Here is a 25,697-nt window from a genome sequence, read left to right as displayed (position 1 = left end):
TTCATATATTGATCTCAACTGCCTATTACAACAATTCCTGCAGCATCTCTATGCTACTGCTAAGATCTAACCTATTCTAACTCTAAAATCTAACTATCTAGCAATTTCTAACAATCTCTCAATCTCTAACAATCTAACCCTTTACAGAAGAAAGGCCTCTGCCTTTTATAGATATTACAATTTTGAATCAGAGGCCAGGATGGACTGCGTCCAAGGGCCCTGATCTGTCTTCCAGAAGCTGGCAGCCTTGACCCATGCCTAATTAATTCTCAGTTATCCAACCAACAAATATCTCAACTAGCAACCACTTTTGGCTTTAATTCAGGTCTATCTGGTCTTCTTGGTGGTTGGGAATAGTTATCCACAAAAATATCTTGCACGGGACCCATAGGCAGTTTACAATAAAGTAGTTTCAGCTTTTTAGGAATTGAATTCCTTGAATTAAATCCATCTGTGTCTCCTTTTCTCGAGAATGCATAGACTGAGTGTTTTTTTTGCTTTTTTGCCTTCAATTTCGCCGATGGACTTCATCTATGTTCAATGGCACGATTCCCAATGCTCGATTGCTCTTGCGCTCCTGCATCTTTCTTTTTCAATCTTTAGCGCCTGGCCTTGAATTGCGACCCTTCCTCGATTTGCGTTTCAAGTCTTTCTCCTGGTTTTTCGATGACGTCCTGCGATCAACCAATTTCACTTAATTAAATTAATTTGAAAAAATTAAATAATTTAATTTTAACAAACATTAATTCAATTACAACGTCTGGCTTGAGAAGCTCTTTGCGAGATGTATCTTGAAAATGCTTCTCCTTCTCTTCGATTGTGAAATCTGATCCTTGGTCTTGATGGTGTTCGGGCGATTTACTTCTACGCGTTTTTACCTTTCGAGTCCTGGACGTTTTGAAATCTTCTTATGGCGCGATTCGGAGATTTGGAGAACTTCTGCAAATTTTAAAATCATAACACTCATGCTTTTCTGGTGAATTTTGGAGAATTTAGACATTTTGAACTGGAGATATTTTCGGAACATGGGGAGTTTATGCAAACTGAAGGGTAATTTTCGGACCTTGAACACTTCTGCAAATTAAAGACAACTTCGGATCCTTTGTAAGATTTTGCAAACTCGGAGCATTGAACGTTTTTTGCAAGTTTTCAAAACCTTTCACTTTTGGCTCATGGGTCCGATTTTGAAGACTTAAGGCGAATTTCGGACCTTGCCATCCTTTTGCAAATTTCGGAGCTTACAGGCGTTTTACAAATTTCTGAGTTTTAAAATTTCGGGGCTGGGGTCCGAAAATGGGTGTCCAAGGCAAACTTCGGATCTAGAGGAGCTTTGTAGGATTTCGCACCTTTATACCTTTTTTTCGATTTCGCCCCATGGTCCGAAAATGGACACTTTAAACGATTTTCGGGGCTTGAAGCGCTATCGTAAGTTTTCGGACCTAGTGCGTCCTTTTTTATTTCGCGTTTTTAAACCCAGGGGTCCGAAAATGGGTATTTCGGGTTTTCGGACCTGAAGCGTCCGTTTTTTAAAACTTTTCGCCCTGTTCAAAAACCTCGGACCTGAGGTCCGAAAATAAGGTTTTAAGTGATTTCGGGGGGGTGGAGGCGTTTTTGCGTTTTAAACTTCGGACCTGGGGCGTGTTTTAAACATTTCACGATTCACTTTAAACGCAGGGGTCCGAAAATGGGGTTTTAAGTGGTTTTTCGGACTTTCGGACCTGAAGCGTCCATTTTAAAACTTCGCGTTTTCTTTTATTTTCTTCCAAGGGTCCGAAAATGAGACTTAAGTGATTTCGGACCTGGAAACACTTTTTGCGATTTTGTTATATTTAGAATTTTCGGCCCTAGGGTCCGAAAATGATGTATAACGTGAATTTCGGACCTTGAGGGTCGTTTGGCAACTTTTAACTTTTCCAACTTTTGGCTTCTGGGTCCGAAATTGAGCATATGGAATATAACATTTAAGTATAAGTGACATTTCCATATGTGTTTCTCCTTTCTTATACTTTAAGTTATATTCCATATATACTTTCAGGATGTTTGAGAGTGGTTTCGGCCCTCCAGGAGTTATATTGCAAATTCTAGTTTTTTGGAGGTTTCCTCAGTTTTCAGAGTTAGCCAAATTTCAGGATCAGGGAATTCCAGACTTAGCCAAATTTCAGGATCAGGACAGAAAGGCACAAACTGGGGGTCCCTGTCCAAGACAGGGATGGGTGTGCGATTCGCACAACAAACATATAAAATTAATATTAACATATCACCTTTATTTCTTTTGAGGTAGAGATTAGGATCTGCATCATTCTTAGAGAAACCCGGCTTTGAGAGATAGGTGTCAATTCTTTCATACCAAACTCTGGGAGCCTGTTTGAGCCCATAAAGAGCTTTCTTGAGTTTACACACATGAGACTTTGCATCATGAATTTCAAACCCTTCAGGTTGCTCTAAGTAGACTTCTTCCACGATCTCGCCATTTAGGAATGCTGTCTTAACATCCATCTGATGTACCTTCCACCCCTTTGCTGCTGCAATGGCTAGGACAGCTCTTACTGATGTGTACCTGGCAACAGGTGCAAATGTTTCTTCGTAATCTATTCCTTCCTTCTGTGAGAACCCTCTGGCTACAAATCTGGCCTTGTGTTTTTCAATACTGCCATTTGCAGCATGCTTGATTTTAAACAACCATTTAGAAGACACGACAGACTTCTTGGTTGGCCTAGGAACAATCTCCCAAACATCATTCTTCATAATGGACTGATATTCTTCAGTCATGGCATCTATCCATACTTGATGTTTGAGTGCATTTGAAACATTGTTAGGTTCAGCTTTAGAGAGATCATTCATAAGTGCAACATAGTTGATGAATTTATTAGGCCTCTTGCTTTCCCTGAAGGTTCTTGAAGGAGCAGCGAACTTCTAAGCTTCTGCTATAGTTTTGGTGGCCCATAGTGGTCTTTTCTTGTGATTATCTATAGGTGGGTCTTGTGTTTCACTTATAGTTTCCTCAAGATACTCCCTCTGAAGCTCAGGAGTAGGTTCTTCTTCTAGGTTAGGAGTAGGATTATGAATTTCAGGTTCTATTGTATTTTGGGCCCTTTTGAAGGCTAAGTCTTCTTCGAAGATTACATCCCTACTGAGTTCAATATTTCTCTGCCCTTGTACATAGATTCTGTAGGCTTTAGAAGTTTCACTGTATCCTACAAGTATTCCCCTTTTTCCAGAGGGTTCTAGTTTTAGTCTTTTCTCTTTAGGTACATGAATATAGACCGGACAACCAAATATCCTAAGATGGCTGATATCTGGTTTTGTCTTGGTAAAGACTTCCTCAGGAGTTTTATCTTCAAGGTGTGAATGAGGACATCTATTTTGTATGTACACAACAGTGTTAGTTGCTTCTGCCCAAAGGTTCAAGTTTAGATTTTGATCTAGTATCATGGCTTTGGCAGCTTCTACTATGGTCCTATTTTTCTTTTCAGCTACTCCATTTTGTTGTGGATTATAAGGTATTGTCAACTCCCTCTTAATCCCAGAATTTCTACAAAAGTCTTTAAATAGTTCTGATGTTTATTCCCCCCCATTGTCAGTTCTTAAGGTTTTAATTTTGTTTTCAGAGAGATTTTCTGTTAATGTTTTAAACTCTTTGAACCTACTTAGGATCTCTTCTGATTCTTTACATTTCAGAAAGTAGATCCACGTCTTCCTAGAGTAGTCATCAACAAAAATTACGTAGTACAAAAATCCCCCTAGCGAGGGTATGGACATAGGTCCACATACATCAGAATGAATTAACTCCAAAACTTTGCTAGTTTTCCTAGTACTATTCTGAAATGCATTTTTGGTATTTTTACCTAAGGCACACCCTTATCATGCCTCTGAATGATATTGCTTCAACTTAGGTAGACCCGTGACAAGGTTTCCCATGGTTGACAAAGCTCTATAATTCAGATGGCCTAATCTCCTGTGCCATACTTCATTTGCATTAGTTGCTTCATGGATCAATGCTAGATTGGGCTTTGTACATAGCTCATACAAATAGCCTTGTCTTCGACCAATGACCTTAGCATCTTTGATGGAGGATCTCTTTGGCCAAGCCAACACCTTGTTTTCCATGAAGGTCACTTTGTATCCTTGATCTTCTAGTGTTGATATGGAGATTAGATTTCTTTTGATGCCTGGAACATATAGTACTTTTTCAAGTCGTAGTGACATGCCTGACTTCAGTTTGATGGTGCAGGTTCCAATTCCTCTGACTGGATGTGAAGAATCGTCTTCGATGGTTACTTCCTCATCATCTTTCTCTATCATGGAGTCTAGTATTTCTCTAAAGCCGGTGATGTGTCTGGATGAACCACTGTCGATCACCCATGAGTTAGATTTGTTTGAAGTATGGCTTGTAAGTGCTGAGTAGAGGACATAGTTCTCGGAGTCATTTTCTTTTCTAGATTTCTTCACTTTTGCAAATGTGGCTTGCTTCCCTTTCTTCGGACAGTTTGCAACATAGTGTCCGAATTTGTCACACCTATAACATTGAACATGTGATAGGTCTTTCTTAGAAGTGTTCTTGCCTTGTTTAGCTTTTCTTTTCCTGAATTGCTTCTTTTTGTACTTTTTATTGATGTTTGTATTTAGGACTTGCAAGTCTTCATCTATATTCTTCTGTTTTATTCCTACCTTGTTCAATCGGGATTCTTCTTGTAGACAGTCATCTCTTAGTCTTTCAAACTTAGGATATTTGGACCTTGCACTGATGCCTTGGACGAATGTGCTCCATCCACTAGGCAACCCATCTAAAGCAATGAGTGTTAGTTCTTTCCCTCGGATCTCGTAGTCCAGAGTTGCAAGTTCATCTTTTAGAACTGATATCCGCATGAAGTAGGCGTTGATTGTCTCCCCTTTGTTCATGGTGATATGATTTATTTCTCGTTTTAGTGCTAGAGTACGACTTGCATTTGATATCTCAAATGTCTTTTCAAGTGCCTTGAACATTTTATAAGCTGTCTCCTGCTTTCTAATGATGGGCATTATATTATTTCTCACCCCATCCACTATTATTTTAATAGCCTTATCATTTCCCTCGATCCATGTGGATTTCTCGGTTTCATCTTCTGGTTGTGCACTTTCAGTTTGGACATATGAATCAACTTTGTTTTCTCTTAAAATCATTTTGATTCTAAACTTCCAAGCTGAAAAATCTTCGCTACCTCCGAGTCTATCTTCGAATCTGATAGCGTTGGCCATTATGGAAATGTGATGTAGTTTGTAACTTAGTCCTTGAATTTTATCAAAATTGAATAGCCTAAGGTTCGATTACCTTGGCTCTGATACCATGTAAAGTTATTTCAATTTCAATTAAAGAACAAGTTATGAACTATGTATGCTATATATGGATATGAGGAATTATGTCAATGTCTAATAATTCTGATTTTTATCTGCAGGTCTGAAGGAGAGAGATCATTTAATATTTTCTATGTCTTCTCCAAATGAATTCAATTGGCATATATATCATTTAGGCAACCGGTCAATTTGTGTATTGACCGGTCATGCCTTTTAGGCATGACCAATCAATGCATCCATTGATCGGTGCCTTTACATTTATACCATTAACACAATGCTGATTATCGGTTCAAAAACCTCCGATAGCATATTGTAATATCATAATATAATGACTGATCTATTTAATGAATCGTTTCAGATAAACATCGATGATTCAAAGTGCACGATGAATATAATCCAACCGGTGCATTTGTTAACCAATGTTTAATGCCAAATGAAGCGGTGTATTCATTAAACCCGATAACAAATATGCTCGATATAATTAAGCCCGATAACAAATGTGAATCGGTGCCAATGTTTATGCATCCGATAGCAAGTATGTATCGGCTAATTTAACCCGATAACTTAATGATAAGCAATGTTTGTACAATCCGATAATCATATGTAACATAAATCAGACATGAAGCATGTAGATGAATAACAGAACAGGAAGGTTAGGAAGATCTTATCTTGCATAAGCTACCATGCATTAACAGTACTTTGTCTTTTTCGAAGTTTGTACCTGATTCTGCCTCTGTTTTAGATTCACGCCTTTTTAGATTTTCTCGTTTTTTCGTGCATTGGGAAACCTGCAATATGGCGTCATTGACCAACTTGATGTTGGAAGGCAGTCAATGATTTAATGGCAAGAATTATAACACCTGGAAGCAACGCATGTTGACTATTTTCGAATATCGTTGTCTTGATGATTTGGTTTTGGGAAAAGAATCTCGTCCTTCTGCAGGCGGATCCGATCAGGACAAATTTGATGATCGCAATCGAGAAGCTATCATGATTCTTAAGCTCTTTGTCATAGATGACCAGTTACCTCAGATTCCTTCTGGCAAGTCAGCCTCAGAAATTTGGAAGCATCTGAAGGAGTTGCATGAAACATCAGACAAAAGCCGAGCGTTCTTCTTGAAGAATCAGTTGTTCTCCATCATTATGAATGAACACATGTCCTTACAGGAGCATCTCACAAAGATTAAGGACATTCGAGATCAACTCGAAGCTATTGGTCGGAAAATGGAGGAAGAGGATATGGTAGTCATAACCTTGAAAAGTCTACCCAAATCCTACGAGCACTTCATAGAGACTCTTAACATTACGTCTATGAATGTTGATCTGAAATTTCTAGAGTTGTGCACCAAACTCCTGAAGCAGGATCGCTGGAAACAACAGTTTGGTAGCGGTGCCACTTTGTCCTCTTCAGGGCAAGCATTTGTAGCCAAATCCTTTCACAGGGATAAAGGCAAATCTCAGTCATCTCAGTTCTCTCAGCAGAAGGGGCTCTAGTCAGTCGCAGGAAGGTTCGAAGAAGGTTCAATGCAATTATTGTCACAAATATGGTCATATGATTAAGGATTGTCGCAATCGCATAGCTTCCGAACAACGGAAGCAGGGGGGTCTTAGCCTAAAGCCAATGTTGCTGAGCACACAAAGCCTTTTACGTCTTCATGGCTAAAAGACCTGCAGACCATGTGAAATCTTCTACTTGGTATATTGATTCTGGTGCTTCTCGGCATTTCACTCACAGGTGTGATTGGTTTACAAAATTCTCTCCCTATATTGATTCAGTTATTTTTGGACGAGGTGAAGAGTATACAGTTGTCGGCAAGGGCAACGTTCAGATACAGTCTGGTGGGAGGAATCTCATATTCCTCAATGTATACTATGTTCCTGGCATGGAACTAAACCTTCTCTCTAAGTCAGATTATGCAGCATTATCCTCAGCTTGATGTCATCTTCAGTGCACATAAGTGTTCAATTGTTGATCGTGCGACATGCACTATTGTTGCTGTTGGTATTGAGGATCACGGTCTTTACAAACTTGTGGATACAGGTGATTCTCTTGAGTATGCCTTCACAACAAAGTCCTCCTCTATCACCCGTCTCTGGCATCAGCGATATGGTCACTTGAACATTCATTACCTTGCTCAGCTTGTTCGGGAAGATTTAGTACATGGCCTACCTGAAATTCAAACTCAGAATCAGCGAGTTTGTGAAGCTTGTTAGGCTGGGAAGCAGCACAGGACATCGTTCAAGGATGGTGACTCATGGCGAGCATCTAAGGTACTACAGTTGGTCCACGCTGATGTATGTGGTCCAATGAATACTCCTTCTGTCATTGGGTGCAGGTATTTCTTTCTTTTTGTTGATGATTATAGTCGTAAAATGTGGGTGTACTTTCTTGGACAGAAATCAGATGTGTTTCCTGTATTTCAGAAATTTAAGGCCTTGGTAGAAAAAGAGTCTGGTTGTTCTATTATTACTCTTAGGTCTGCTAATGGGGGGGAGTTTTGTTCTACTGCTTTCTCTACTTTTTGTGATACACATGGCATAAAACGTCAGTTAACCACACCATACACCCCTCAGCAAAACGACATTGTAGAACGTCGCAACCGCACCATTAGAGAAATGGCTAGGTCTATGTTGGAACACAAAAATGTTCCTAAGAAGTATTGGGCAGAAGCAGTGTTTACTGCAGTCTATGCCCTTAATAGGTCTCCCATCATGCTGTTCAGGGGAGGACTCTTGAGGAAGCATGGACTGGTCGCAAACCCAAGATCAGCCATCTGAAAGTTTTTGGCTCTCTTACATATGTTTGGATTCTAGATGCCAAGCGCTCTAAGTTGGATTCCAAGAGTCAAAAGCTTATGTTTACAAGGTACAGTGACAACCATAAGGCCTACCGGTTGATTGATGTAGACACTGATCGTCTCATCTTCAGTCGTGATGTTGTCTTTGATGAAGATTGAGGACCATTTAAGCTTTCCTCGACTGAGCAGAATTCTGAGGATCAACCTTTGAAGGCTTCTGATTTAGGTGTTCGTCTTCCATTTGGTTCACTTGATGGGAGGGATGATGCAGATTCTGTATTTGATGATACACTACCTGAATTTCCTCCGGATGATGCTAATCTTCCACCTGTTCTCGATCCTCTTCAACCTCTAGTTCCAGTCATTCCTCCTGCATCTGATGTTGGTACCTCTACTCTCCAGCCTAAATGGTGGGCTAAGACCATCAGTGATCTTCGTCTTGATGAGCTCATTGAGGGTAGATCTTCCAAAAATAAGGGCAAGCCGCAAACTACAGTTAACTTTGCTCTCATGGCCAATATTCATAGTATTTATGATCCTCAGACCTATACATAGGCAAAAGGGATTCCAGAGTGGGAACAGGCAATGGATGTAGAATACCAGAGCCTTCTGAAGAACAACACCTGGGTTCTCTCTGATCTTCCTCCAGGGAAGAAGCCCATTAGCTGCAAATGGGTCTATAAGGTCAAGTATCATGCAGATGGTACTTTGGATAAATACAAGGCTAGATTAGTTGCTCGAGGATTCACACAGTGGGAGGGCATTGATTATGAGGAGACATTTTCTCCTGCTGCCAAGATGAGTACCATTCGTCTTCTTCTCGCTATTGCAACTCAGTTTGGATGGAAAGTCCATCAGATGGATGTTAAGAGTGCCTTCCTCAATGGGGAGTTGCAGGAAGAAGTCTACATGATGCAGCCTCTTGGTTTCAAGGTTGCCGGCAAAGAACACCAAGTCTATAGACTCATTAAAGCACTCTATGGACTCAAACAGGCTCCTCGAGCGTGGTATATTAAAATTGATCAATACTTGGTTGATCATGGTTTTCAGCGTTGTCCTTCTGACAGTAATCTGTATATCAAACACTCCGGTGATGATATTCTCTTTCTTGTTGTCTATTTGGATGACTTGATCATTACTGGTAGTTCAACACATTTGATTGCAGAAATCAAACAAGATTTGTGCAAGGATTTTGATATGACAGATTTGGGGCTTCTCCATTATTGTTTAGGTGTTGAGGTTTGGCAGATTGATAGTAGCATTTTTATTTCTCAGTCTAGGTATGCCAGGAACTTGCTTGACAGGTTTCGAATGCAGGATTGCAAACCTACTTCCACGCCTATGGAGACAGGACTGAAGTTGTCAGCCAAGTCTGATTCTCCTTCTGTAGATGAAACATAATTCAGGCAACTAGTGGGCAGTCTCATATATCTTAGTGCTACTAGACCTGATCTCAGTTTTCCAGTGAGCTACATTTCATGCTTCATGACAACTCCCAATACTGATCATTGGGTAGCAACGAAGCATGTGCTGCGTTATGTGAAGGGCACCTCTGATTATGAACTTCTTTACACTAGGAGTCATGATCCTAGATGCAATGGGTTCACAGATTCAGATTGGTTAGGTTCGGTTGATGATAGGAAATCAACTTCTGGATATGTGTTTAGTTTGGGATCTGGTGCAGTCACATGGAATAGTAAAAAGCAGCAGGCAGTGGCTCTCTCCTCAACCGAAGCAGAATATCGAGGAGCAATTAAGGCAGCATGTGAGGCAGTTTGCCTTGCTGGATGCTTGTGGATATGCAGATATCTCTAGCAGGTCCGACTCCCTTGTTCTGTGATAATCGGGGAGTGCTCAAACTTGCCAAGAATCCCGTCTTCCATGAAAGAACCAAGCACGTGGAAACTCACTATCATTTCATCAGAAAGCTTGTTGAAGACGGTTCAGTTCAGTTGCTGTATGTTCCAACAGCGGAGCAGACAATAGATATTCTCACCAAGTCGATCAGTCCAGATAAGTTTGTCAAATTCAGGGGGCAGCTTGGTGTCGTTGTTAGATTGAGCATTAAGGGAGGGTATTAAGATTATATTTTCCTAAGTTAATAGTTAATTATTAATGCTCAATCGTGTAATATATTGTAATTTTAGTTTCTTGTTAGAAACTTTCTATTTTGTAAATCTTTGTAATCTATTTATTGAGCGTTCTTGCTCATTGTTAATACAACAAAAAGTTAATTTTTACCAATTACGTTTCCGTAATAAGGAGGCCTCCAAATGTTCTTTTATTGACTCCAAACCCTAATTGGACCCTTTTAAGGTTTTCCCTTTATTTTAATAAAGTTTATTTAAAGCCATTTTCGTTTCTAAAGAGGTTCGAACCTCTTGAAGTGTTGGAAATGTTGTCATTGATGTCAAGAAAGTAAGAAGATTATAAGCTTCGTCATTGATGTCAAAGGAGTGAAGGAGTTGTCATTGATGTCAAAGGCAAGATGTTAATGAAGATTGATGAACATATTGTGCTAAATCTGATAGATATTTTACAGTGCAGTGATCATACAATTATAGTTTGATCATACAGTGGTTATATAATGCTACTAGATCTGATAGGTATTTTACAGTGCACAAATAAATGCAGTGATAAAGTCAGTCTGATTATACAGTAATCAGATATATTGAAGATACAGTGATTTCAGTCCCAGTCTAAATTTATAAATATCCAGTGATTTCAGTGCCAGTGTATGCATGGCAACAGACAGACAGAAGTAATTGACTTCAAATGAGTCTGAAAAGGTGAAAGAAGAATATGGTATATGAGCAGCAGTTGAAATACAAAATTCATTCAAGAAAAATTGCTGTTAACTAAGGTATCAGGTCAAATCAAAGAAAAATATATCTATTTATATATTCAAGGGACACCTCCTTATGTCAGAATTCCCCACTACAAGACAAGATTTGTGGGGCCCACCTCCGTATATAAAGCCCCACTAAAAGACAATATAATCCCATGTATATTCAGTCTGAAATAATTCATGAGTTTTAATTAAAAATGCAAACTATAATCTTATTGGGTGAAGAGTCTTATAAAGTATAATGTTTGACAAGTCAAACAATATGCTCATACATATTACAGTGATATTTTAAGGTATAGTAGTGTGAAGATTAAGTGTGCTGTGAATATGTGGTGTGTGTGAAGAATATAATTCTGAAATTATTTTTCAGACTGAGAAAAGTATGTGAGCGGCTGTGTATATACATATTTTGAAGATAATCATATTTGTGTACCAGATTACGGGAAGGTTGTAAATGAAGATATTGTACCAGGTTTATAAGAGGATATAGTTGTAAGTTTCAAGAGAAGTACATCTACAGATTTGGTGAGTAAAGATTTGATCAGAATGTTGCAGATCATAAGTTAGAAATTGTGGCAGATTTATAGAAGGAATTAATGTGAAGATATTAAAGAGGAAGACCGTGATCTCGTTGAGATAAAATTGTGATCAATATTATAGATGGTATTTTTGCAGATTTATAGCAGATTTGATGAAAAGGATAAAACAGTTTTATAGCAGATTTGTGGAAGAGTATACTTAGCAGATTTTGAAGAAGAATTTATAACAGATTTCTGAAGAAAATATCCCAGATTTGGGAAGAGATCATAGAAGGTCAGAAGAAGACAATATAGCAGACTTGTGTAAGAAATTCATAGTAATCCATCATCCGTTGTGATAGCAACATTGTAAAGGTGGAATTTCAGATTTATGTGAAGTGGGTTGGTGCTCACGAATTCTGAAGTGGGAGTTGGTGCTTCTAGTGGGTTGGTGCTCACAAACAGAGTCAGGGGTTGGTGCCTCTAGTAGGTTGGTGCCTACGAAATATTGTAAAAGAACTATATAAAAGTATTGATTTACCGTGGTTTTCTCCCGTAAGGGTTTCTACGTATATATCTTGTGTTCAACTTGTATTCATATTAGATAGGTTACATATGAATGTTAGTATGCAATGAATATGGTAATAAGATACGTTATATAATTGTGATTGAAGTTGAAAAAGTTTAAATTGGTAAAAGATTGTTATTATACTGATTCACCCCCCCTCTCAGTATAACCGTGTGCTCTTCATGAAGGGTCTTATTCTTCATTAATCAAATGACCACCTTTTAAAACAACATTAAGCCTCCTAGGGATGCGTGCCATGGAGGGGGCCACTTAATGTAATATAATCTTATAAAGAAATTTTCTACTAAAATCACTATTTTATTTAAAATGAAACATTAAAGTAATAACTTTAATATTTCAACTCCTGGATCCATCACTTGAACTCCAAACTGAAAACTGAGTGTTGCCGTTAGTCCAAGGATGATGTCTAAATATAGCAGGGACACTGTCAGTTCCCTCCTAAAAAATAGGACCCCCTTTCTAAAATTTCTGAAACTGTCTCAAACAATCTGGAATGACTCAAAATGCCTCCTAGACCATCTCCTAGTCACCTCCAAAAAAATAGGGATCCTCTTAAAAAATAGGAGACTGCATCTGCACATTTGGAAAGGTTTGTAAAGCCCCCTGCAAAGCTCCACTAACCCCATTTGGGTCCCCTAACCACTCCGATGACCTACGGGAACCTCCTGATTATAGGCCAACCTCTGCTGTAGTTTGAATTGCCTAAGGAGGGGACATTACATAGCATTTTAAATTTTACCTTATGGTACAATGTGAAATGGAATGTGTAAGGTAATAATACCTTTATTTGAATTCGTAGAGGAAGCTCTGTTTTTTAAGAGTGAAGGAAATGATACATTGGACACATAAAATATGAACTAAAAGGGAACCCATCTTTTTGCTCTCAAGCTAGGGCACAAGGTGATTCAACACTTTGCACTAGACAAGAGGCTTTTTTGGTATCTTCTCTAATGCAGATAATCTTATCTAGATGAAGCAAGTGTATGGTCACTTCGTATAGTTAAAATCAATTAGAACAAGAAGATTAGTACACATTGGAATTGGTTGAAGATATCGTACATATAAAACAATAAATATGAAAATTACATAAAAAGCTACAATTATCTATTTTAGCACATACAATGATACAAAGTTTGAAGTATTATACTAAATATTCAACTCACAAAACACAAGTGTAAGAGAAACAACACTTGAACAACAATCTTAGCAGCAAGTAGGCATAACATTGCTATTGAAAGTCTAAATGCAAATGGCAATTATAAGAGTTTACAAGATTGTGCATGAAAAAGTAAACAAAAGCTAACGGAAGTTCCTATTCTATAAATAGTTTGCTTGCCCACAGAGCAAATCAAAAATACAAATTTGTCCTAAAATGTTGGGAAATTAAATGTCAGTGTTTAGATAAGTTAATAATGTGAGTTGTTATCACAACTCACATAGCTATTACGGATGTGAGAATAATTATCTGTTCAAATTTGTTTGTTTGTATTCAGAGTTGTTAAAACAACTCATTTTAATTAGGAAATTCATTTAGAGAGTTTCCTATAAAATAGGATGTTACAATCCTATAAATCTGTAATATGCATTGAATGAAGATATACAAGAAGAAGAAAATATAATATTATTCTGCTTCCTCTGTTCTGTATTTTCTCTCATGGTATCAAAGCAATACAAATTTTGTGCGTCTTATTTTATGAATTGGAGATGCCTCTAGTGCAGGCACTGCGATAGGAGTTAAGGACACCTATTCTATTGTTATGATTGGTTGTCACTACCGAGTCTATTTGCTTCATTGGCCATTGTTCTTTTGAGGCTTGTATAATCGTTCTCTCCATTTCCATCTGATTGGTTTGCACCATCGGCCCTTCATTCCAATTGCTAGAGAATGAAGGAAATCATGTAGCATTGATGGATCGTAGAAGTGTCCAAACAAATGTCTAGGAGATGCATTGTTATAAAAGTAGGATAAAATAAAGCTCATCAACAATGACTTAGAAATCTGCCATCTCTAAGGTCACATATACTCCTTTGGCACTTAGCTGTAAATCTTGTTACAAGTGCAGTTGCCGTTGCACCAAAAGATCAACCTATTAATGCCCGATACAATCACTAGACTTATAGAATCCACAAGAGGCAATTAAGCCATGTCACAAACCCCAGCGCTGCGCTGCACAACACAAGGAGACCAAGGGCGCATACCTTGCAACAATCCCCCCCCGCGCCCAGCGCAAGCAAGGGGTTTGAACCTGTGAGCAAGCTTTGATACCACTTGTAACAAGTGCGGTTGCCGTTGCATGTAATATCCCCACTTTGAAATAGAATTAAAAAATATATGATAATAATATCCCCACTTTGAAATAGAATTAAAAAATATATGATAATAATATCCCCACTTTGAAATAGAATTTAATAATAAATGATAATAATCAAATTAAAATATAAAATGATATAATTAAATATGATTAATAAAAAATTAATTAAGTTAATGAAAAGTCAAAAGACATGAAAGGAAAAGTTGTGACTCCCTCAACAATGATATATAAAAGGGAGAAGAAAACCTCATTTGAGAGGGGGGATAACTTGGGGATGAGAAGTGCAGATTTGATTTAAATAATAAGTGCAGATCTGATTATGAAAGGTTGTGTCCCTTTCAAATGGTAGAAATAATGAAGAGTTACACTCTTTCAAAGGGTGCTAATGGTGAAAGGGCATGTCTCTTGCCAAAGGGCATACATGATGAAAAGGTGTGACCTCTCCCTCAAATTGAGAGATATAAAAGGAAGGAATCAAAAGCATCTAGTGACATCACCATTGATAAGATCAGATCAGAATTGTTATCAAGTTACAGGAAGTAACATTTGTGTTCTTTATGGTATGCCTCCCAATTTGCAGGCGACATCTACAGTGCAAACTCCAACCGCAGGCTACAATCTACGTACAGGTAAGAGGGGTTAAGAAGTCTTAAGGTATATATGTGTGTGGACGTGTGTGCCACACACGCACATATGCATTTTTATGAATACATATATCTCTGATGATTACTTATATAAATGTAGCAATAAAGATAGAAATCTATGTAGAATATGTATGTATATTTAGGATCATTAGAAAGATTAAAGAATATGTAAATGAAGACGTAAATTATGGGATGGAAAACAGTAATGAATTATAAAATGTAATATTAATGTGATTATATGATGAAGGTTATAGGGAAGAAATTCCCTTAGCCTAACGGAGGGATTATGATAATCCCTGGAGGGCAGTATATACTGAATATCTGGCCGGTCCCCTCTGAGGACTTGGATGATGGGATGCATCATCCAAGGCAAGGAATTGACATAGGGTCTTCCTTGGATGGCTTGGGTGTAAGAGGTTACACCCAAGACAGGAATCGAATTAACCTTCGATTTCCTAGAGGGCTTGGATGTAAGAAATTACATTCAAGACAGGAGTCGAATTAACCTTCGATTTCCTGGAGGGCTTGGATGTAAGAAATTACATTCAAGATAGGAGTCGAATTCACCTTCGACTTCCTGGAGGGCTTGGAACCAAGATGGGTTCCAAGAAGGCGAGCTTCACGGCCGCCTAAGGACATACTTTTGTATGGCAATCGTATCCTTTTTATTAGATAAAAGTTGTGATTATGTTAAGTAAGTATATTAAAGTTAGATTGCAATTTAGATTACTTCTATATATATATATGTTTGTTGTATTCTAACAATCTATTTTGCAGGTTAATGATCAAGAGTTGGGCTTACTGTAGATAAAGGCTGTGAGTTCTTACCATGTTCACACTAAGGGGGGTAATGTTGGGAAATTAAATGTTAGTGTTCACATAAGTTAATAATGTGAGTTTTTATCACTTATCACAACTCACATAGCTATTACAGATGTGAGAATAGTTATTTGTTCAAGTTTGTTTGTTTGTATTTAGAGTTGTTAAAACAACTCATTATAATTAGGAAATTCATTTAGAGAGTTTCCTCTAAAATAGGATGTTAGAATCCTATAAATCTGTAATATGCATTGAACGAAGATATACAAGAAGAAGAAAATATAATATTATTCTGCTTCCTCTGTTCTGTATTTTCTCTCATAAAATACATCAACTCAAATCATGCATAACCCTTCCATCATGCATAGAGTGATGGGCTAGTTACATAAATTTGTGTTATTCCATTTGGTAAAGAACCTCATTCTATTTGGAAAGATATGACCTTTGTTATTTAGTTAGGCACACACTATTTATAATGGGAATAAGCTTTTTGTAATGGGTTTTTACGATCTTTAAAATGAATTTGACTAGTAGGACTTAAAGATATAAAGTTGTAAAGCTAAACTAAGGTTTAATACAAAGCTTGTAAAACTATATACAGTCCTTTATGATTTTTGGTTCCTTATAAGATCCACTGAAGCTTAATTTAATGATCTGATCTTTTGAGGGAGATAGTTATGAGCAATATCCTGATGGGTCCTTTCATCCATAATTAATTGCAAAAGACATTGTATTGAAGAACACTAAAGGCAAAATAAAAAAAATATTAATATTAGTTTTCAACCTTGAAAGGATTCTGAAATATATCTGGATTGCCCTTGAATCCTAAACTTTGAAACCTTTTCTGCCCCTGCATTTGTTTAAACACACCCATGCTTTTGATCATTTAGTCCTGTGGGCCACTTTCCACCTGTAACACATTCTGGAAGATAGATTTCGTTATTTTTTTGGAAGTAACTTGTATTCATCCATCTAGCCCTATGCCATTCTTGGTAGCTTGGTGTTTACAGTTGGATTTTTTCACTTCCATTTAAGCTTTTTTTAACTCTTATTGATAAAACCTTTGGCCTTTACTTTTTCTGAAATGAGCATTCTTCACTTTCTCCATTCTCCTTCATTCCTATTATTTTGTAAGGCTAAGATGCTTCTCAAATTGAATTTACACAGGGTTTGGACTTCCATAAAATGTTCTGCAGGTTCAGGAAACTTTCTCCTTGATTCAGGACACTGAAAAGATGATTTTGCTTGAAATATCTTCTGTTCTTCTTGCAGGTTCCAGAAATGCTGTTTCAGCTATGCCTGGTGTAACCACAATTGAGAAGTTGCAAGACCTACTTTTCACACTTTGTCACCTAAACAAAATGGTAGATACACTATTTTTTCTTCTATGTACTGAAACAGTAGATTTTTTTTGAAGGCAAGAAAGCACCATTTTCTTTGAAATAAAAAGGTGACCTATTCCTTGCTTTTCAGTTTTCAAAAAAATGTCATTTACGAGGACGGTGAACTCTTATGTTTTTAAAGTTAACAATTTTTTTGATTGTTTGGTTGTTTTTCAGGCTTTGGGAGATTCCATTGTTGCTGTTGGATATGTTATGAAATGGACACGAGAAAAGGATTTTCTCAAGGTTGAACACTATATTTAGGATCCTGATATACCATTGAATGAATTTAGTTTACTTTCAATTTACATCTTTTTATTATGCTGAAGTCTTACTGGTTTTATGGCAGCGAGGTGCATTTCCTATACTCCCAACCAGCCATGGATTGACATTCGTTTCTATTAATCTTGATCTCCAACTAATTCCTCAGTTACAAGTGGTTGACCTAATTCTTCATAAGGTCACAGATGAAATTCTCAGCATTGATAATGATCGATCACAAAGCATCTCTGAAGGAATCAGGTTCTCCGATGGGATACAACAGTTGCAGAGGTTCTGATAAAGTCAAACATGAATTTCTTTATTTATAAATCTGAAAAATGTGTTACAAGATAAACAGTTTATGTAAAATTTCAATGACAAGAATGGTGATTAGTTGATTGACTGTAATATAGAGTATGAAAAATCTAGAGCGACATGATGTTCATTAGTTAAACTATATCCTAGATCTTAACTTGGTATTAAGTTATCCTCCTCTATATGCTTTTTGTTTGAATTGGCATTAATGATTACAATAATTACCTTAATGGTACTTTGGTGGTTATAGACTAAGTCAAAAGGTTCGAATTTGAATTCGTGTTCGGCAACTATAAAATTCAGATGAAAATCGGCAAGGGGAAAAAACTTGAAAAAATTTGAGATCAAATTTGTCTGATATAAATTTTTATTAAAAAAACATAATAATAAATCCATAAATAAAACACTTTTATGTTCAATTTGAGTACATTATAATAAATTAAAGAACATTATAATATAAAATATGTTTAATTTTTTAATTTAAATATTATTAATATATTAAACTTTATAAATAATAAATATATCAAAATTTTAATTTTAGTATTATTAATATATAATATATTATTATCTCATTCATCCATCCATGTACACTGGGGGATTATTCTGGCTTCGGTGAGGACACCTCCAGATTCCACGATAGTGAATATAAAAAAAGCAATTTAAAAATTACAAATGAATTTAAAATCTATAGATAGTAAAAAACAATTCTATTTTAACTATAGATATGTAGACAATTATTATTATTATTTATTTTTATAGATAGAAACATTAAGTATTTGTAAATCGTTTTTATTTTTATTTTTATTTCTATAATGAGATAAGCATTAAACATTTGTAAAATCATTTTTATTTTTATTTTTTATTTTTTATTTTTATAAGAGATAAACATCAAGTATTTGTAAACCATTTTAATCTTTGTTCCTATAATGAGATAAATAAATAAATAAGAAATATTTTTTTATTTTTTATAATAGAGAAATATCAAGTATTTGTAAAACATTTTTCTATTTATTTTTTATTTCTATAATGAGATAAAAAAATAAATAAAAAAACATTCTTATTATTTTGTAAAATCATTTTTATTTTTTATTTTTATAATCATACTGTAATATAAATTACAATATAATAAGATAGATGTCAATGTACTTTATATAAATTATCCTTAAGATATATATGCTATTTAATAATATAGTAAAATATTAAAAATTTCATTTTAAGTATTTAAAATATGTTTAAAATTTTAATTGAAATATTATTAATATATGAATAATAAATATATTATGAATAAAAATCTAATCTAAATATTTTAAAATTCTAAATTGACGCATTGGATTGGATGATTCTCGAAAGATCAATCAAAATCGCACCTATCTCTTGCTAAAGCTATCTCCTCCCATGTAGATGGTCGATGGTAGAGTGGAGGATTTCCCACGCTAAAGACAAGGCGTCAAACAAAAGGCATAGGCTACGGGTTGCGCAAATAATCCGTCAAAGTCTGTGAAAAACCTAAAATTGGATCTGGAACTTTCAAATGACCTCAATCACACGAAATGTCTGAACTTTCCGGCTCACATAATCACCAAGTTTGCACTCAGAACTTGTTCTTTTAAATATTTTTAATATAAAACACAGCTCTATTCCGTACGATTTTTTGGGCGAATTCCAACAGATTTTTTAGATGTTTTTTAAGTTCGACGAATTTCAAATGTCATAGCTGAAATTCGGAAGCTCCTCAAGAAAATTCTTGACCAGCATGTTCCCTTGGTTTCCTGAAGTAATCCACAACACTTTGCTTCTATGGTAGACAATGTGATGCACGGTGACTTATTTGAGACGCAAGAGATAGAACATGAACCATGACTGAATATGTAGGCATAGGTAGACTGGATAGTGCTGGGAGATCCACCATAATACAAATCAATGTACTTAATCAATTGGACCATTGTGCCAAGTGCATAATTGATGCCAAAATGTGAAGTTGTTCAAGTCCCACATAATCCACTTCATAGCATTCTATTGATGCTCATGATATTCGTGCATAAATCTGAAATAGATACAAACTGCATGTGCAATGTTTGGACAAGTTTGCCAGATATTTTTACCCACAAGCATATGGAATAGAGAAGCATGTACCAAAAGTGGTGTGTTTTTCATCTTAAACTTGATTCCTTATTCACGTGGAGTAGTACAAGGCTTTCAATCTTTCATCCCAAAATCCTTAAGCAAGCTCATGACATAATTCTATGGGAAAACAGAATCCCATCCTCCATTAGCTTAATCTGTAAACCATGCAAAAAAATGAAGGCCAAGATGAGTCGATGTTTTGGGTATCCTCTTTTGGAAATGATAGTGAGTGATATGACATACATGAAAAGACAGCTTCACTAGAATATACCAGCTCAGCAATTTTAGGGACATCATCATAGAAATGTTGGTTCTTCCAATAGAAATGAGAGGTTCAAAACTTCAAATTACCTCTTCCACTTCAAAGGCAGCTCTTAAAGACAACTTGAATAATTTTTTCTCATTTGAGTAGACAACATATCATAGTGCTAGGACTTGTCGTGAGATGCATCACATGTTGCAATTTATGGCCTCTTCTTAGTCAAATTATCAAAAGGTTTTGTACCTTAAACATCTTTGAGATAAGCTCAATGGCGATTCTATGACAGGATATTTTCAGTATCGGCCTATTTGTGCTAAAAAACTAAAAACTTTCAATGATTACACATGTTTGTGGAGTCAAAGAGCTATGAAAGATTATGTGGTCAAAAAGAGTAGAAATCTTGAAGAAAATACATGGATGGATTCACCATTGGTGTCTTGTTTTCAAGTGTCCATTGTGCTCTCCATGATAGTAAATGATGATGATGAGTTATAAATTTGTGTCTGCCTTGCAAGCACTGCTCAATATCCATGTTGAAGAGGAACAACCTTCCATGTCAGATGTAGAAGGAATTGCATATCATATATTCTTTAAAGGAGACTATGTCTCACAATTGTTTGAAAAGCATTGGTGGTGATCCATTTGCTTCCAATGGGTAAGAAGGCATGGACCGCACAATGAATGAAAATGCGTTAAATGAGTTTCTTTCAACATTTGAAGGATTGTTTGAAGAACTCATGCAGCACAAGACCGAGGAAAGATTACAGCTGAATGAAGAACAATTTCTCTTGTTTAAGGACAAATCAATTTGAATCATAAAAGTGGATATCTCAGAAGGAGAAGAAATGGTATCAAAGTATCATGTTTCCTGTCAAGCCTTTATGTTAGAAAACAACAACTACGCAATAAAGAATGATGCATCTAATTGTTTTCTTCCTTTGCTTGATGGATTATTTGAAGAAGATTTCCATAATGAGGCCAAAGAGGACCAGTCCACTTAAGGAGCATCATCCCTGTATGAGAATTACTTGTAAGGTTTTCTCCTAGAGATTGATGTTTTTTTGTCAACCTGCTCATTTTGATAATGGTCCAATTGTTGAAGAGGATTCAAAACTTGAAGATTTTCTGTCAACACGCATTTTAGACTTGGAGAGTCAAGGATAGGTGATGAAAATCATTCTTCAACAACTCGAACCTCTTCTGGAGAATAATGTTTCATTTGAGTTTATGGTTAGGCATGCTAGAGTGTCATGTGAAGATCAGATAGAACATGAGGTGACCATCATTCCTAAGAAGTGCTACAACTGCAAGCCCTTGCAAGGTAATTTTGGGAGGAAAAACATCTCTAATTGATGGAGAGGTTTTTCACTGAGGATTAATATCAACTAAAATTGCTAGGTATTGATGAGTTTGTGCTTGAGTTTTAATGTAAGATTGTTCTTATCATCTTGAAATGCACATTTGAATGAATTTTTTTATCATGGTTTCAACAATGCAAGCTACCTCTTGGACTCTGAGCTAAAATGAAGGGGTGGTTATTTCTTTCAGCCTATAAATTGTTTTATTTTGCTAGTTTTCCTTCTCTTGTTCGTAGGTAGGTAGATGTTAATAACACCCATTTTTTGTATTCCTCTTTTGCTAATGTGTTTCCTTTATTTGTGATGTGTTTTCTTTTGTTGTTGTTTTTGTTTAGGTTGGGTAGTCATTTGTTTAGGTGTTTAGAAATAAGATTGAATTTATCATCCACAGATAGGACACTAATTGAAATTTTTACGAGATATTTTGAAGTCCTATGACTCATGTATGTCTTGAAGCCCCTAGAAATAACCAATCATTGCACCCCTATAAAACTCAGTGTTCGACTTACTTTTTCCATTTGCCATCAAGGACATAGTCATTGTGTTTGAACCAAATTCAATTTTTGTTTTCCCAATGAGCTTGCAAGTTTGTTTGTTCCATAGTTTTAATCTACAAACTAATAACTTTCAGAGTTTGATGGACATTGCAGATTTTCATGTCATTAGGGCCTGATTTGAATGCCTTACAAGTGGTAGTAGTGAGGAAGAAGAGGTGGAAAGAAGATTGAGTCACATGAATTTTTGTGTCTTAATTCAAAATTAGCAAGGATAAACCAAGGTTATGCTGAGATGGAAAGTGATATAGTCATCAAGAATTTCTATGATGGTTCCTTCCAACTAAACATGCATTTGAGGTGGCAAAGCCGTATGATATTTCTACCTCACAATAATTGTTTGTTCCTTGAAAAACACCACATTAAAGTTGCAAAAATCCAAGCTGCTTGCACCAAATATGGCAAAACCATATAATAGTTCCACCAAGTTTGTAAAAAGTGGTTTAGGTGATCGAAATCTCCTTCCAAAAAGTAGTTGGCTTAAGTAGTCAAAAGTTCCACTTTGCTTAAGTGATGGATAACTTTGCTTGATTTCATCGATTGAAAGTTCCACCTGACAGTAGAAAAAGGTGGCAAAGTCAGCAAGTTTCTTCAGTTGAGCACCTTTTAGAGAAGGTTTAGCTACTAAAGAAGTCCCCTAGTGTTAAAAAGATGGGAAAGTCAGCCATGGTGCATGCCCAGTTGGGTTTAACTACCTAAAAGTTTTGTCACTTTAGTTTTCTTGGTGTTTCAATCTGTCACTTTCATGAAAATACAAAACAGAACAGTGGATGAGGAAATCCTCTTTTCAAATTTGTAGGGGCAGCTCCTTGATTTTATCTACTCTAAAATCTAAAACAAGGACAATCCTATTAATATGAACATTACACCATCTATTATTTGGGTTTTGCATAATGATAAAATAAATAAGCAAGCTTGACCAATCTGTTTTTGATCTCAGAGGTTGGAGTACAAGACTGAAGAATTTCTATTCTCAACAATGAATTTACTAAATTTATGATAGCTAAATTGTAAACACGAATAGTATCCAAGGATTAAAACACAGATCCTTGGAGTTGTATCAATCATTAATTTGATCTTGAAGACAACATATCATGTAGAAATAACAACACTTATAACAAGAATGGATGAATACTATCAATTGTAATAAAACATTTAAAGCTGTTTTATGGAATTGAAGACCGATGTCACACAAAGTTAACATAGACCTTCTTATTAATTAGATTCTTCCTTGAATAATTACAACACTTGGGATTGGACTTGAATGAAAATTGTGGCAACAAAAGCAAGATTCAACTTCGCATTGTTTGCACAAAGACGCTTAACAATTTAATTGACCTTAAACTTGAATGACAATCTTTGCTGCACAAGTCTGCCATCAACTCCCATTACATTGTATGTGTAAATGGCACATATCTCTAGCCTTCCAGCTGCAACTTTGTAAAGCTTCAAAAATAATAAAAATAATTGATTTGAAAGTAATTCTATCCTCATCCTTCGAAAATAATATAGAATATCACTTCTTTCCATTTCTGCTTCTCATCTTGAGAATCCATTTAAATCAAGGGTTTTGATCTTTAATTTGCTTCAACTGGTCCTCAATCTTGGCTTGGGCGTCACTTTGGATGAAGGGCTCAGATTTATCGCGCTTTCTCTTTTATTTTGTTTCTTTTGATTTTTCGTCTTTCACTTGGGTCCATATACTAACTTGGGCACTGCTTTTGCTTTATTTCCCACTTTATTTTGACAAGAAAAACATTCTAATTTGGTACTTGATTGAGTTTAGTTTAGGTGCCCATTTTCTTTTTGGTGCAGACTTTGGTTCATTAATACTTATTTTCAATTATCAATTCTCTTAAATTTATTCCATTTTTTCATTTTCAAACATTGACTTCAATAAATATTTCATTTGTTATTGCCTTTCATTGTTTTGAATTCCATTTTTGTATTGAAAAGCTTGAAACTGCTCAGTTAACTTTCTGCCTTTGCCATCCATCACTTTTTGCCAAAAAAGTAGAAATCAAATTTCTAAAAGTAGAAAATTGTAATTTTTGTGCCTGTCTCCTCAAGTTGGGACACAACCAAAAGGCAAAAAACAGAAACAACTTTTCCGAAAAATAGAATCTTTCTAAAAATAAAAAGTTTTGATCTTTGTACTTCATTGAAACAGCTTGCCTTTAATATTTCACCCCCCAAAGTGACCACTTTATGATTGGAAGATGATCCCCATATTTGATTCCATCTCAATGTGTTGGAGAAGATTTGTTGCAACCTCAATCCATCCTGCCAAATTGCCAATGCTTGGTATCTGCCATCGTAGACTTTCTTTGAACTTCGCCCTCGCTCCAAATGGATTTCCATGTTGAGGTTTCACTATTTTTTAGAAGACTATATTTAGTAGGGTTGCTTTTTTAAGGAATTGCAAAGTGGGTTTCAAAGTTCCAACTTTCCATTTTTAGTAGCTGCTATTATTAGAAAATTGCTTTTTTCAAGGACAATTGCTTATTCAAGTTATAGTTGTTTCAGAATTACAAAGGGTGTTTATGCATCAATTTGCTATTATTAGCAATGGCTAACTCTGTCAGGCCCTTTCTTGGTGGTTCTATTTCCTTTAGTTAAAAGTTATTTTTATTAATTCTTTAGGATTAGATTTTCTTTAAAGCAGCTTGTTTAAGATTTTAAGATTTCTTTTTGCGCTTTCTTTTGTGGCTTTTAGGGGTTGCTTTAAAACTCTAGTTTTTGGGAATAATTATTTCTTATTTTTGAATCCCTAAAATTATATTCATTATAACCTATAAATAAGTGCCTTGGGCACAAGATATCTGTAATGGTAGTTGAAGTGAAGTTTATGTTGCATAAATGATCATTCATGTATTTGATCTAAGTTTTTATGTGTGTGTTTGTGTAAGATTTTATTAAGCTTTTATATCTAAGACACCTTGTCTGTGAGAGGACCTTTCATGTGTTGTGTTAAACCTTTGAGAATAAAAAAAGACAGGTCAAAGTTTTTTTTTCAGTTATTTCCTTAATGTAAAACTTCATTGATGATATTGTAAAGCGTGCATAACCATGAATGTTGTTCATATCTTGAGGTTTAGAATCAGTGCTTAGTTTTAAAGGAGCTTACCTCGCTAATTTAAATAGAGGGTTATTCCATAGTTATAGGACTTGCCTGGACCTGCCCAGACTTGGCGACTCTCAAGGTGAGTTGGGCCAAACAAGTGTTGGGAACTCAAGACTCGGGTCCCAAGTGAGTCTTGGAGATTCGCCAAGTCTTCTAGACTCACCAGATTTGATGAGCTTCATAGGGCAAACTTGGTTAGGATTAGGGAAAAAAGGTTAGAAAAGGATATCAAAAAAATGTAAAGTGTTAATGTGACATTTTAGTTACCTAAAAAAAGACTTACAACCTTTCAATGCTTGTTTGGTTTATGAAATGCCCAATATAGGATTTATAAAAAATTATGAAAATGGTGTTTGCCATGAAGGTTTGTGTTGTTTTGAAGGTCTTCATTGGCTTGGTGGTGGGGTCTTCGCCCCTCATTTCTGTCTTGTATTGTGATAGGGAATTTGGCAATGGCA

The 25,697-nt window shown here is 35.9% G+C and overlaps 1 protein-coding gene across 1 annotated transcript in view; it reads left to right on the top strand.

Annotated features, from left to right (window-relative positions):
- Positions 1-25,697, top strand: part of LOC131039368 (inositol 1,3,4-trisphosphate 5/6-kinase 4) — a 283,984-nt gene that overhangs the window by 57,237 nt on the left and 201,050 nt on the right. The window contains exons 4-6 of the mRNA XM_057972096.2: positions 17,132-17,223; positions 17,419-17,487; positions 17,591-17,793. Of these exons, the coding sequence (XP_057828079.1) occupies positions 17,132-17,223; positions 17,419-17,487; positions 17,591-17,793 (364 nt within the window). The remainder of the gene's footprint in view (positions 1-17,131; positions 17,224-17,418; positions 17,488-17,590; positions 17,794-25,697) is intronic.

The sequence above is a fragment of the Cryptomeria japonica genome, chromosome 10 (assembly GCF_030272615.1).
Source record: "Cryptomeria japonica chromosome 10, Sugi_1.0, whole genome shotgun sequence".
Classification (NCBI taxonomy): domain Eukaryota; kingdom Viridiplantae; phylum Streptophyta; class Pinopsida; order Cupressales; family Cupressaceae; genus Cryptomeria; species Cryptomeria japonica.
This window is presented reverse-complemented; position numbering and strand designations above follow the sequence as displayed.